We start from the raw sequence: 13,688 nt of genomic DNA, 5'->3' as shown, positions 1-13,688 counted from the left end.
GCCTCTCAAAGTGTTGGGATTATAGGCGTGAGCCACCGTGCCCAGCTGGTGTTTTTCTCTCGACCACCAGCCTTTTATTATGTTGATAATGTGTATTTGGAGATGATATATATTATCAAGAACTATACCAAAAAGAGCTGAAAGCAGTGTGGGCTCTGGGAAGTATATGAGATTTGACCTTGGAAAGCCTGTTTTGTTTTTGTTTTTGTTTTTTTTTTGAGACAGGGTCTTGCTCTGTCACCCAGGCTAGAGTACAGTGGTGTGATCATAGCTCACTGTAGCTGGAAGACCTGTTTCAAGCCTCAGATCTACCAGTTACGGCCAGGCAGCCTGGGCCAATCACTAACCTTGTTGGGCCTTTGTTTTCCTACTTGTAAAGCGAAAAATAATAATACCCGACTTTACAAGGTTGTTGTGAGCATCAGCTATAGTAATTTACTATGTGAAGTACTTTTTAAACTGTGAAGCACTCTACAGATACAGGGGATTATTATCATTGTTGTTATTATTGTTTTTTTAAATCTTCCACCTATTCAGCCATCAGTTTTAATGTCAGTAGTCTTCAAACTTTCTGAGAGGTGCCAACTGAGTTTCAGTGAGTAAATTAGGGCAATCTCTCCTTTTCCCATTTCCTTGCTATGATGAGTGGAGATTCTTCAGGCCCTCTGGGAAGAGAAGGGGGCCAGTAGAAGGGGAGTGCTAGATTTATTTATTCATCTGGTGAGTGGGCTTCATTGTGTATTGCCATGTGCTAAGTGTTTTGATAAGCTCTAGGACAAAATGAAAAATCTGTCATCCTCGAGAATCTGAGAGGCTAACTGGGAAAATGGCCTGATGACAATGTCATGATAACAATACTAACCACAAGTTGTCCTTAGGAGCCCCCAGTAAAATGCAGTTACTGGTTCTCAAAGTCTATTTCCTGGAAAAAAAAAAAAATTATACATATATATATATAGCGTTAGCTCCGGCCACCACTGAGTCAGGAGAGGCTTTCTAGGCAAAGACATCTAAGTTCAGAATCCCCGTGATCCAGATGCCTGTACCCTTTAAGTTCAGAAGTGGGCTGGGATATGTCAGGTATTTCTTTCCTTTAGCATCTTGCAATTCAAAATATGGTCCTTGAATCAACATCACCTGAGAGCTTGTTAAACAGAGACGACAAGGCTCCTTCAAATTCTATTTCTGCCTTTTATGTTAGTCATTTGGGTTCTTAAGTCATTTCACTATAACCTCTGGGGGAGCTAGGGGATTCTTTAGGGAAGTTTCCATTCTCTGAGTTGTTTTCAGAAGCTGTTAGTTGGCAAAGGAGGTACCATCTCCTATTAAATGGGCAAAGACAAGATCCCTTTTTTGAGTTCCCTTAAGATCTCTTCCTGGGGTGATCCAGGCTTGCTGTTTTATGAGGGAGGGACACATTTACACAGGGGCAAGAACTAGTCTTTCAATCCATTGTTGCATAGGGGAGGCGTGGGCACTTCGAGTTGTCTTAGGACTTGTGTCTGAATTAACTAAATGAACTTTTCTGGTTTGCAGAGTGCTGATGGCAGAGATCGGTGAGGATTTGGATAAATCTGATGTATCCTCATTAATTTTCCTCATGAAGGATTACATGGGCCGAGGCAAGATAAGCAAGGAGAAGGTGAGTTTTCTTCTTTTTGGTTCATGGTCCCAAGAGCCTATCAGAAGTGGGAGCTACTATTTTTGATACAGAGAGAGGGAAGCAGGCAGTCTGCTGCCACTGTAGTGGGAGTCAGACATCTCAGGTGGTTTTTAAATAACATGAATGGGAAGAGAATTGGTTTATGAATTGAAGAAATAGGATAATAATATCTTCTGGTGTGGCCTTGGATGTTTCTTTTATCCTTGGATTTTATCCTTATTTCTGTAAAATTCATAGGCCTGGCTCATATGTGTTTCCCTCCCTGGTTTGACGGGGGTGTGGGGAGGACATCCCATCTGCTTGTGCTGGGTGGAAACAGGAAGGAGGTGCTAGTCCATTATGGTATTGCTCTCCTACTGCCATCTATTTCTCCTCAGCTGACTCAAGGTCAGTGTGGGGTCTAGGCTGCACGTAGGAGTGGGGTGGGGGGAGGTTCTTGTGACTGATGTATCTGGGAAATGGTAAAAGTAGAGATTTAGAGTTGAAAACCAGGAGGCCAGGCGCGGTGGCTCATGCCTGTAATCCCAGCACTTTGGGAGGCCGATGCAGGTGGATCACGAGGTCAGGAGATCGAGACCAACCTGGCTAACACGGTGAAACCCTATCTCTACTAAAAATACAAAAAAAGTAGCTGGGCGTGGTGGCGGGCGCCTGTAGTCCCAGCTACTTGGGAGGCTGAAGTAGGAGAATGGCATGAACCCAGGAGGCAGAGCTTGCAGTGAGCCAAGATTGCGCCGCTGCACTCCAGTCTGGGTGACAGAGCAAAACTCTGTCTCAAAAAAAAAAAAGAAAAGAAAACCAGGTAGTGGTGAAGATCTAGGGGATGTGTCATGATTACTGGAAAAATATTTAAAATCCATGGCCAGGCGTGGTGGCTCATGCCTGTAATCCTAGCACTTTGAGAGACAGAGGTGGGTGGATCACCTGAGGTCAGGAGTTTGAGACCAGCCTGGCCAACCTGGTGAAACTCCGTCTCTACTAAAAATACAAAAAATTAGCCGGCGTGGTGGTAGGCGCCTATAATCCCAGCTATAGGAGGCAGAGGCAGGAGAATCACTTGAACCCAGGAGGCGGAGGTTGCAGTGAGCCGAGATTGCACCATTGCACTACAGCCTGGGCGACAGAGCAAGACTCCATCTCAAAAAAACAACAACAACAAAAAAGAAAAATATTTAAACTCCAGTTGGCCTAGCACAGTGGCTCATGCCTGTAATCCCAGCACTTTGGGAGGCCAAGCCGGGCAGATCACTTGAGGTCAGGAGTTCAAGACCAGACTGGCCAACATGGCAAAACCTCATTGCTACTAAAAATATAAAAATTAGCTGGGCATGGTGGTGGGCGCCTGTAATCCCAGCTACTTGGGAGGCTGAGGCATGAGAATTGCTTGAACTCAGGAGGCAGAGGTTGCAGTAAGCCAAGATTGTGCTATTGCACTCCAGCCTGGGCTACAGAGCGGGACTCCATCTCAAAAAAATAAATAAATAAAATAAAACAACATTCCAGTTGGCCCTACGTGGTACTGTTGACCTAAGGATAGGCCAGGAAATGTTTGAGAACCTATTGTTTCTAAAATATGACAATAGGTCCTCAAAATAGGCAGGCCAGTGCCTGCCTCTGACGATTCAGATAAGTCATTGCTTGAGAATTTCCTCATGTTCCTAATGATTTTAGTTTTGTTTCTTAAGTCCCATTAAACGCAAAATGGGAAGGAAAATGAAACTAGAACTCCCTTTTTGGTTTCTGCTAGTAATTGTCTCTCCCAGTCATTTATATATATTTAAATTATGATTATTATTTTCAAAAATAAAGATAGCACTTCAGTAACCAAATGTTAAATGCAAAGGAAATAGATCCCAAAGCAATGCCTGTTTCTGAACTATAGTTGGTTCATAATCACTGTGGCCCAAGGTAAATGAATAGCAGAACACTCAAACCTTGTTGTAATTTCACTTTTTTATAACCCCCTGAGTCAGAAGGTCAGAATGAGTTGGAAGGTCCAGCATTGATTCAAATATTTTGGAAACGTTAAAACTATATCATGTGATTTTTCTCATAAAGTCTTTCCCCAGCTACCTTCCTTCTCCCTTTTTCAGAGAAGCCCTTAGAGTTTTTCACTATGAGACCAGCCTGGCCTTTTGGAAAATAATAAACTCAGGAGGGTTCTCGTTTCAGCCCTGCTCTTTCATGGTCCTTCTCAATGACACAACATGGCACACGTGTCTGTGTGCAACCAAGGAGCAGATTGATGACCAAAAAACTTATACCACCACCTCTGTTCTGAGTAAAAATCAGGAGTCTGAGTTGCTCATGACAGAGATATCTGGTTTAAGATCACTGAAGGTCACTGAAAGGGCCCATCTTGTCACGTCTTCTTACTGCTATAAATCACATGGACTGAGGTTTGCATGTGGGGCTTATTAGTCAGCTCTGTTTTTTTTTTTTTATTTGGAGACAGGGTCTCACTCTGCTGCCTAGGCTGGAGTGCCATGGCACAATCATGGCTCACTACAGCCTTGACCTCTGGGTTCAAGTGATCCTCCACCTCTGCTTCCTGAGTAGCTGGGACCACAGGTGTGTACCACTGCACTCAACTTATTTTTTTATTTTTTTGTAGAGATGGAGGTCTCGCTGTTTTGCTCAGGCTGGTCTCGAACTCTTGGGCTCAAGCAGTCTTCCCGCCTCAGCCTCCCAAAGTGCTGGGATTACAGGCATGGGCTACTGCACCTGGTCTAGCTAGCTCTATTGACGTTTGTTTTTTGTTGGTGGTTCTCTTAGAGTTTCTTGGACCTTGTGGTTGAGTTGGAGAAACTAAATCTGGTTGCCCCAGATCAACTGGATTTATTAGAAAAATGCCTAAAGAACATCCACAGAATAGACCTGAAGACAAAAATCCAGAAATACAAGCAGTCTGGTAAGAATTTTGGCCTCTCAGTGGCCTAGAGGAAGTACTCTGTGCATGGAGCGGGGCGTGACTGGTAAAGATTCATTTGTTGGATAGGTGGATGGAATGGAACCCGGATGACCAAAGCCCCCTTTAGCTTGTGGCTAGAAATCACGTCCCTTTATATTCTTCATATCTCAGATCTGCCAACTCCATTGCCCTGTATATTCATGATCTCTGCAAAATGCTGCCAAGCAGTTCTTAACATTTCAGTCTTCAAGAAAGAATCTGGGATCTGCACAGGCTGGCAGAGCTATGGACATTCAGGAGTTTTGCATGTATGCTGAACCCTACTGCCTTGCTCTGGTATTTGGCCTCACAACCACTATCCAACTTCGGGTGATGTCACTTGGGTCTCATACTTTCCTTGCATGTGTCCCAAATTTCACAAAACTTCCTTACGGAAAAGAGCACATTCGATTTTTTCCTTGATAAAAAGGACCAGACTCACATTGGCCTTCTCCCTTACTTGCATCCCTCATTGTCTTTTAGACTCAGCCTCAGCTTCGGCTCTGTTAGCAAGTTCACTGCCACCATAGCATCACAGCCTAAAGGGCATGGCTGAGACTCATTAATCTATAGAGCACTCTTCCACCCCAACACACTCTAAATTTGTCTGATCAAAGATCGAGAACAGAAGTAGCATTTATACTCCATTCTTTTTTTTTGTTTGTTTTTTGAGACCTACTTGATTTATTCCGATTATTTAACACACAGTGACTCGACAGTGATCCCAAAGTGTGCAAAGTTAAAGCCTTCAACTGCAGCTGAGGAGAGGGCAGGAATGGTACACCTGGGGACGGTGGTGAGTCAGGAATAACAGGCAGGCAGCCATGACCAGGGCGGCCTCCTCCCCAGGGCCAGGGACTGGGGAGTGGCCTGAGGAGCAGGACCCAAGGGTAGCCCAGGGCCAGGGAAGGGGGCAGAGACCTCCCCTTGGCCTAGGTCAGGAGCTCAGAAGTGCCACATGGCTGAGGGGGCAGCAGCCCGGGAAGGGGCCGAGGCAGGGCCAGGAGAGCACCATTTCCTGGGGGACTGGGGACAGGGAGGTGCCCTACAGGAGAAGCCAGGAGGAGCCTCCTGCCCCTGGGGTGGGGGCTGGGCTGGAGCAGGCTGCAGCAAGAAAGACCTGAGGCAGGTGCAGGGCCTGAGAGCCTGACTGGCTGGATTCAGGGGGTATCCCAGGGCAGCCTAACCCAGGGAGCAGTCCTGACTCTGCAGGGGATGCTCAGCGAGGGTGGCCGCAGACCCCTCAGAGCCTCCCCTCCTCTCTCCCTGGAAAGGAGCTGGGGAACCTGTAGGGCAAATCTGTGGACTCAGTGATGGAGGGAGGCTGTGCCCGAAGGTGGACACTGGGGTGCACTCCCTCCGCCACCTCGCCCTGCACCGCTGTCCTCAGTACAGTCGCTTCTCGTAAGAGTGCAGGCCATGGACGCCACCCTCGATCTGGGCCGACATGGTCCGCTTCTCAAACTTGAGCTCCGCTGAGCACCTCATGGACCGAAGGACAGACAGGCTGCAGGCCCCGATATCCTGGCAGCCATGCTGGATGCCCACTATGAGGTAGGGCATGAACTTCTGAATGGCCCCTTGGTCCTGGATGGAGCCCGAGACACCCTGTGTGATCTTCACCTTATCCCTGTCATTGAAGTATTGTTTCTGGCTGCTGCTGCTCTTCTGCATGGCATCCAGTGAACCCATGCCCCGATACTTCTTGAGGTGCATTCTGTCTGAGAAGTACTCGCCGGCCTCCGTGGTGGCGGCCAGCAAGGAGCCCATCATCACTGTGGAGGCTCCAAGGGCCAGGGCTTTGACCACATGCCCCACGGTCTGGATGCTGCCACTGGCTATGATGGGCACACCAAAGCGCTGGGCATGCTTGGCCACCTTGTACACAGCAGTGCCTTGGGGCTGACCGAAGACCATCACTTCCTGGGTGATGTAGATGGAGCCGCGGCCCATGCCCATGCGCAGCCCGTCCACACCAGTGTCAATAAGGTTGTTGGCCTGGGCTGCTGTCACCAACGTTCTCTCCAGTCACCTGGAGGTGGGGGTACTTTTGTTTGATGTAATGCACCATGGCAATCTGATACACTGAGTTCCCTTGGGACGAGTTCAAGACTATGATGTCGACGCCTACCTGGGTGGGCAGGTCCAGGCAGTATTTGTCATCCTCACGGGTGCCCACAGCTGCCCCGCACAGCAGCTGCTTATGGGAATCCTCGGAAGCCGCAGGGTAGTCTTGGTTCTTCTTCAGGTGGGTGTCAGTGATAATGGCCACCAGCTCATCTTGATCGTTGACGGTAGGCAGCTTCCCTTTCTTGCTAAGCTGTGGGATCTCATTTGCCTCTTTCAACATCACACCTGCTGGAACCACCACTAGCTCGATCCTTGGCGTCATTGCCTCACTGAGGAGGGTGGTGTGGGCCTTCTCAGCAAGAAAATCGATGTCTCGGGAAGCGACGATGCTCACCAACCTGCTGCCCATGGTGCCTGTCTCCGTGATGGGGATGCCAGGGAAGCCATGCCGCATCTTGGCCTCCAGCACATCACCCACAGTGTGCGAGGAACTTAGCACCACCGGGTCCGTGTTGAAGTCCTATTCAAACTTCTTGACCTTCCGCACCTCACTGGCCTGAAACTCTGGAGTGAGTTGTGGTGAATGAAACTAATACCTCCTATCAGAGCCATGGCGATGGCTATGTCAGCCTCTGTCACAGTGTCCATGGGGGAGGAGACCAGTGGCGTCTTCAGCGTGACCATCGGGTCAGGGCTGAGGTCAGGTCCACCTCATCAGCTATGAAGTCTATGAATCCTGGGAGAATCAAGAAGTTGTTGTAGGTGAGTCCCTGGTCGCTGGCAAAGAGCTGCTGTGCGGTGAGCCCGTCCTGGAGCATGTAGCTGGTGCCGCCGCTGATCAGGTACCGCCATGCTGCTGCGAGGCCCCGTGGGACCCGACATAAACGCTGCCGCTGCTGCTGCCGCTGCTGCTGCCGCCTACACCGCGCCGCTGCCACTCTGCAGCCACCGGCCGGGTGGGCCGGGGGCGGGGTCTGCGGCGGGACGGGCCAGGGCGCCCTATACTCCATTCGTAATGATGTTTGGTCGAAGAGTCATCTGAAATTTTGAATTCAGTAAGGTGGCTGGAAAGTTTAGGGTATTTTGAAAGCTGATGGTTGACCTTGGACTGAACCACTGTTGAAGATTTATTTGATAATAATTTATAAGTTTTAACTCAGTACCTCTCTTCTGCTTTTATAGCTCAAGGAGCAGGGACAGGTTATAAGAATGTTCTCCAAGCAGCAATCCAAAAGAGTCTCAAGGACCCTTCAAATAACTTCAGGGTGAGTCTGGAGCAAACATATGGAATCCCAGCATGAAACCATTTCAGAGTTCTAATAAAAATATACATATTCTCACAGCATGTACTTTATTTAATATCTGAGAAAATTGTGATAGAAATGTGTATTTGTTTTAAAAACGTGTAACTTCTTATAATTTCAAAGCTAATACATGTTCATTGAGATATTTGGAGAATATAGAGAAAGATAAAAGAAAATAAATCACCTATATTCCACTATTCAAAGACAACCACTGTTAATATTTTGGTATATTTCCTTCTAGACTCTTTTTTGTGGGTGTGCATTTGTATCTGTATATATATATACAGTTGGACAATTGGACTTTTTTTTTACTGTTCATTTATTCACTTGAAATTGTAACTTAAAAAAAGAAAATGTAACTTTAAAAATAGAAATAGATGCACCATACCTATGGAAAAAAATTTTAAATGTACTACAAGAAGTTTTAAAAGTATATTTTTGCCCGGGTGCGGTGGCTCACGCGTGTAATCCCAGCACTTTGGGAGGCTGAGCCGGAAAGATCACCTGAAGTCAGGAGTTCGAGACTGGCCTGGCCAACATGGTGAAACTCCATCTCTACTAAAAATACAAAAATTAGCCAGGTGTGGTGGTGGGCGCCTGTAATCCCAGCTACTTGGGAGGCTGAGGCAGAAGAATCGCTTGAACCCAGGAGGCAGAGGTTGCAGTAGCCAGATCGCACCATTGCACTCCAGCCTGGGTGACAAAAGTAAAACTCTGCCTCAGAAAAAAAAAAAAAGTATGTTTTCTTCCTACCCCTATAATACTGACCTCCAATTATTTTTCCTAAAGGCAGCTGTTGTGAACTAGTTCATTCTGTAACTATCCAGAGATAGTCTACACATATATTTCATTTTTGCTTTTTTCTCTTTTGCAGATGATAGCACCCTATGTCCATTGTCCTGACTTGTAAATTCTTGGAAATTGTTCCATATGATTAACATGGAACTGCCTCTACTTAATCATTATTTTGAACAATTAAATAGTTTCATTTTCTAAATGTGTTATAATGTGTTTAGCCCTTTCTTGTTGCTGTATGTTTAGATGCTTTCCAATCTTTTGTTACTACTAATAATGCTATAAAATAAATACCCTTGTACTTCTTTGTGCATTTGCTTTTTTACTGAGCTAATTTTAATGATTTCAGCAAAAGTTATTTTGTTATTGAGTGATGAAACAAAAGATTTTTGAGGGTATTCACGAGCATAAGTATCACATAGTCACTTATGGTTGTTGTGTTCGTAGTACTTAGTACAAGGTATCAGAATTGTTCTTCAGTTAATCTTTTATCTTGAGAAGTTAAATCTTGGTGTAATCTTATCCTCGTGTTCATATAAAGGTATGTGGAGTTTGTAGTGAGGACTTAGACCCGGGTACAATTTCCTCGTTAAATTAGAAATGCTTTTGGCAGTGTTAACAGCTCTTTTAGAATTTGTCTAGCAGGCTTTTCAGTTTTTGCCAGAAAGCCCCTAAAAAAAAAAGAAGGAAAAAAAATGCTTTTGTCTGGGTGTGGTGGCTCATGCCTGTAATCCCAGCACTCTGGGAGGCTGAGGCAGGCGGATTGCTTGAGCCTAGGAGTTCGAGACAAACCTGGGTAATATGTCAAAACCCCATTTCTTCCAAAAATACAAAAATTAGCTGGGCATGATGGTGTGCCTCTAGTCTCAGCTACTTGGGAGGCTAAGGTGGGAGAAATTGCTTGAACCTGGGAGGTTGAGGCTGTAGTGAGCTGTGAGTGTGCCACTGCACTCCAGCCTCAGTGACAGAGTGAGACCTTGTCTCTAAAAAGAAAAGAAAAGAAAAAAAATACATGTATGTATGTGTGTATATATATGTAAATGCTTTTGTAAAAGGATGTAACGAAAACATTAACCACTCTTGTAATATAAATGGTTTCATGGCGAATATGTCTGTAAGATACACTACTGAGCAGTACAATTTCAGAGCTAAAATGGATTTACGGATTATATTATCCAATCCCCTTAATGAATAAAATAAGGAAACTTAGCCCTAAAGAACATTAAGTGATTGTGTACCTCTAACTACTAGCAGAGCTGGGTCCAGCCCATACTCCTTCCACTGCACTGTGATGTATATAATAAACTGTATACTTGTCATGCCATAGCTTAGATATAGCATACTTTTTGTTTATTTTGAGACGGAGTTTCATTCTTGTTGCCCAGGCTGGAGTGCAATGGCATGATCTTGGCTCACTGCAACCTCTGCCTCCTGGATTCAAGCGATTCTCTGACCTCAGCCTCCCAAGTAGCTGGGATTACAGGCATGTGCCACCATGCCTGGGTAACTTTGTATTTTTAGTAGAGACAGGGTTTCACCATGTTGGTCAGGCTGGTCTTGAACTCCCAACCTCAGGTGATCTGCCCACCTCAGCCTCCCAAAGTGCTGGGATTACAGGCGTGAGCCACTGCGCTTGGCCTAGCGTACATTTTTTAAAAGAATGAAATGTGCTTTCTTTTGTCCTTCTGAGTCTCTGTAATACCAAATAATGAGAAAAAGCAGATTTAGGATTCAGATCCAGGTTTCTGAGCTTTCTCTGCTATTGTCTGTCTAATATAATTTATATTGTCATTCTCAGTTGAAAACCTGTCATATTTTTACTATTGTGTTTCTATTTTGTAAATGAGGCATATTCATTGCTATGTAGCCTATTGTGAGCCCATATGCTTTGCATATTAGTTTCTCCTTAAATTTTCTATATTTAATATGTCACCCTAAGGCTGGGCACGGTGGCTCACACCTGTAATCCCAGCACATTGGGAGGCCAAGGCAGGCGGATCACCTGAGGTTGGGAGTTCAAGACCAACATGGAGAAACCCTGTCTCTACTAAAAATACAAAATTATCTGTGTGTGGTGGTGCATGCCTATAATCCCAGCTACTTGGGAGGCTGAGGCAGGAGAATCACTTGAACCCGAGAGGCAGAGGTTGCGGTGAGCCGAGATTGTGTCATTGCACTCCAGTCTGGGCAACAAGAGTGAAACTCCATCTAAAAAAAAAGTGACCCTGATTATTCATTCATTAATTTAGTAAGCAGGCACTATGGCATATGAATGCAGTGACTTCCTTAAGAGGTTTAGGAGCTGAATACCTAGAAGTTAACTCATATGAGTCTGCAGAAGTGCTTCAAAAATTACTGTGTGATTAAATGCCACAGGATACCACAAGATATTATAGAATTAAGAAATTATGGCCGGGCGTGGTGGCTCACGCCTGTAATCCCAGTACTTTGGGAGGCTAAGGCGGGTGGATCACGAGGTCAGGAGTTCAAGACTAGCCTGGCCAAGGTGGTGAAACCTTGTGTCTACTAAAACTACAAAAATTAACCAGGCGCAGTGGCAGGCGCCGGTAATCCAAGCTACTCTGGAGGCTGAGGCAGGAGAATCACTTGAACCCGGGCAGCAGAGGTTGCAGGCGCCACTGCACTCCAGCCTGGGCGACCGGGTGAGACTGTCTCAAAAAAAAAAAAAAAAAAAAAGAATTTAAAAATTATATGGCTACAATACAATGCTTTTAAAATCCATCTTTGATGTGATATGTTACCTCTCTCTAATTGTATAAGTGAATACACATCTATGCATGGGGCCAGTTTCTATCTGATATGATCAGCCTCTGGCTAAGTTACTAATTATTAGTAAAAAAGGCAACTTACTTTTTTTTTTTTTTGAGAGAGTCTCGCTCTGTTGCCCAGGCTGGAGTGCAGTGGTGCGATCTCGGCTCACTGCAAGCTCTGCCTCCTGGGCTCATGCCATTCTCCTGCCTCAACCTCCCGAGTAGCTGGGACTACAGGCACCGGCCACCACACCCGGCTAATTTTTTGTATTTTTAGTAGAGACGAGGTTTCACCATGTTAATCAGGATGGTCTTGATCTCCTGACCTCCTGATCCGACAGCCGCGGCCTCCCAAAGTGCTGAGATTACAGGCGTGAGCCACTGCCCCCGGCCGGCAACTTACATGTTTTTAATTTAGAAACACAGACTTAGCTACTGACACAGCTTAACAGATAGTGCACTTCTCTCTTTTGGCTAGGTTAGCTTCAGAGAAGAACTGTCATTTGAAAGCTGAGTGTCTCAGATGGGTTGACAGCATGTGGTATGTGTATCTTACATAGGACCTATCGTCTGAGAAGAGAAAGGGTTGGTTTAATCTTTCATTCTCTGATTACTCTTACTCTAGCCCTCAGAAGTGGTTTATGAAGAATATTTGATTATCAAGAATCAGGACCATATGTTGCTTATGTGTAGCTAGGCAATGATAGAAAAGCAATAACTGGACATTTATGGTGTACTTCCGTGTGTTTGGCACTGTGCTGAGCGCTTCGTATGCATTAATCTTCATACAAAATCTGTAAGGTATCTATTATTATTATCCTCATTTAGCATATGAAGAGACACACATACAGAAGTTAAATAACTTGCTCAAGATTACATAGCTAATAAGTGGCAGAATCAGGATTCCTAGCCAGGTCTGTCTGGGCTAGAAATCCAACTCTTAACCATGCTGTACTTTGCCCCATGTTGAAGGAACAGGTGGAATGTCAATCTCATGTTCTAACAGCTTATCCTAACCTGGAGCTATGCTAGCAACTATACTATACTGTAACATCAGCTTTTATTGGGCTGTTTTGAAACATTCTACTATGCTAGCTTAGCATATTTTTATTTTATTATTTTTTTTTATGTTTGTGACAGAGTTTCACTTTTCACTCTCTTCGCCCAGGTTGGAGTGCAATGGCGCCATCTCAGCTCACTGCAACCTCTGCCTCCCTGGTTTAAGCGATTCTCCTGCCTCAGCCTCCTGAGAAGCTGGGATTACAGGGGCACCCACACCATGCCCAGCAAATTTTTGTATTTTTAGTAGAGGTGGGGTTTTACCATGTTGGCCAGGCTGGTCTGGTCTGGAACTCCTGACCTCAGATGATCCAACCACCTTGGCATCCCAAGGTGTTGGGATTATAGGTGTCAGCCACCACTCCTGGCCTATTTTCATTTTTTAAAAGCAGAATTTCCCTGTTCTTTGGTAATATGATACGGGATTTATGGAGTTAACAGCTCTTGCTATTCTTTAGATAATTTAACTGTGGAGATGATATTTTTATTTTTTTCCTGGGTTAAGAATCCTATTGAGACATTTAAAGAGGTGTAATGTATAATGTACCTCTGAAATAACAAACAGGAAGTGTGACCTTATTCTTTGTATTTGAAGCTCCACAATGGGAGAAGTAAAGAACAAAGACTTAAGGAGCAACTTGGCACTCAACGTAAGACCACCTTTTTTTAATATTCATTCTTTATAAATGCTTGATAATTTTAGTACAACTGTTGCATTTTTAGAGTTGGCAATTTCCTTTATCTACATAATCTAAGTAAGCTCTCAAAATAAAAACCGGTTAAGCTCTTACGATGGACTCATTGGCATTTCTAGTTGTCTATTGAATTAGCTTATCTAAGTTTGAACACCATCATACTCCATCAGCTTCGTCATCTTGGCTATATTTTAAGAGATGTGACGTTTATAACTGAAATGGAATGGAGCTCTAACCAGGCCATGTTAAACATTCATCCAACCATGATAATGAACCATGTTAAACCAAATATCTAGCAGCAGGAAGAGGAAAGGTAAATAAGTTCTTGTCTTACAGCCCATTTAATAAATCTGGATATTCTACAGATGATATCCCCCCTTT

At 44.8% G+C, this 13,688-nt stretch overlaps 1 protein-coding gene and 1 pseudogene across 7 annotated transcripts in view; one reads left to right on the top strand and one right to left on the bottom strand.

The window, feature by feature from the left end:
• The window catches only part of CFLAR (CASP8 and FADD-like apoptosis regulator), a 59,027-nt gene that overhangs the window by 24,121 nt on the left and 21,218 nt on the right, over positions 1-13,688 (top strand). For 4 of the 6 annotated variants that reach the window (XM_011974513.1, XM_011974514.1, XM_011974510.1 and 1 more), the window contains 4 exons: positions 1,537-1,642; positions 4,439-4,574; positions 7,866-7,948; positions 13,208-13,262. In XM_011974513.1, coding sequence (XP_011829903.1) covers positions 1,544-1,642; positions 4,439-4,574; positions 7,866-7,948; positions 13,208-13,262 — 373 coding nt within the window. In that variant the 5' untranslated portion in view covers positions 1,537-1,543. Of the gene's footprint in view, positions 1-1,536; positions 1,643-4,438; positions 4,575-7,865; positions 7,949-8,861; positions 9,092-13,207; positions 13,263-13,688 lie in introns of those variants that run through there. The other 2 variants (XM_011974515.1, XM_011974512.1) reach the window with 2 other exon arrangements.
• LOC105535424 lies at positions 5,008-7,522 on the bottom strand (annotated as a pseudogene). The gene has a single exon (XR_001005424.1). The product of XR_001005424.1 is annotated as an inosine-5'-monophosphate dehydrogenase 1 pseudogene (transcript).

Source organism: Mandrillus leucophaeus, unplaced genomic scaffold (assembly GCF_000951045.1).
Source record: "Mandrillus leucophaeus isolate KB7577 unplaced genomic scaffold, Mleu.le_1.0 Scaffold146, whole genome shotgun sequence".
NCBI classification, from domain to species: Eukaryota; Metazoa; Chordata; class Mammalia; order Primates; family Cercopithecidae; genus Mandrillus; species Mandrillus leucophaeus.
Note: the sequence above shows the minus strand (reverse complement) of the source record. Positions and strands in the feature narration are given on the sequence as shown.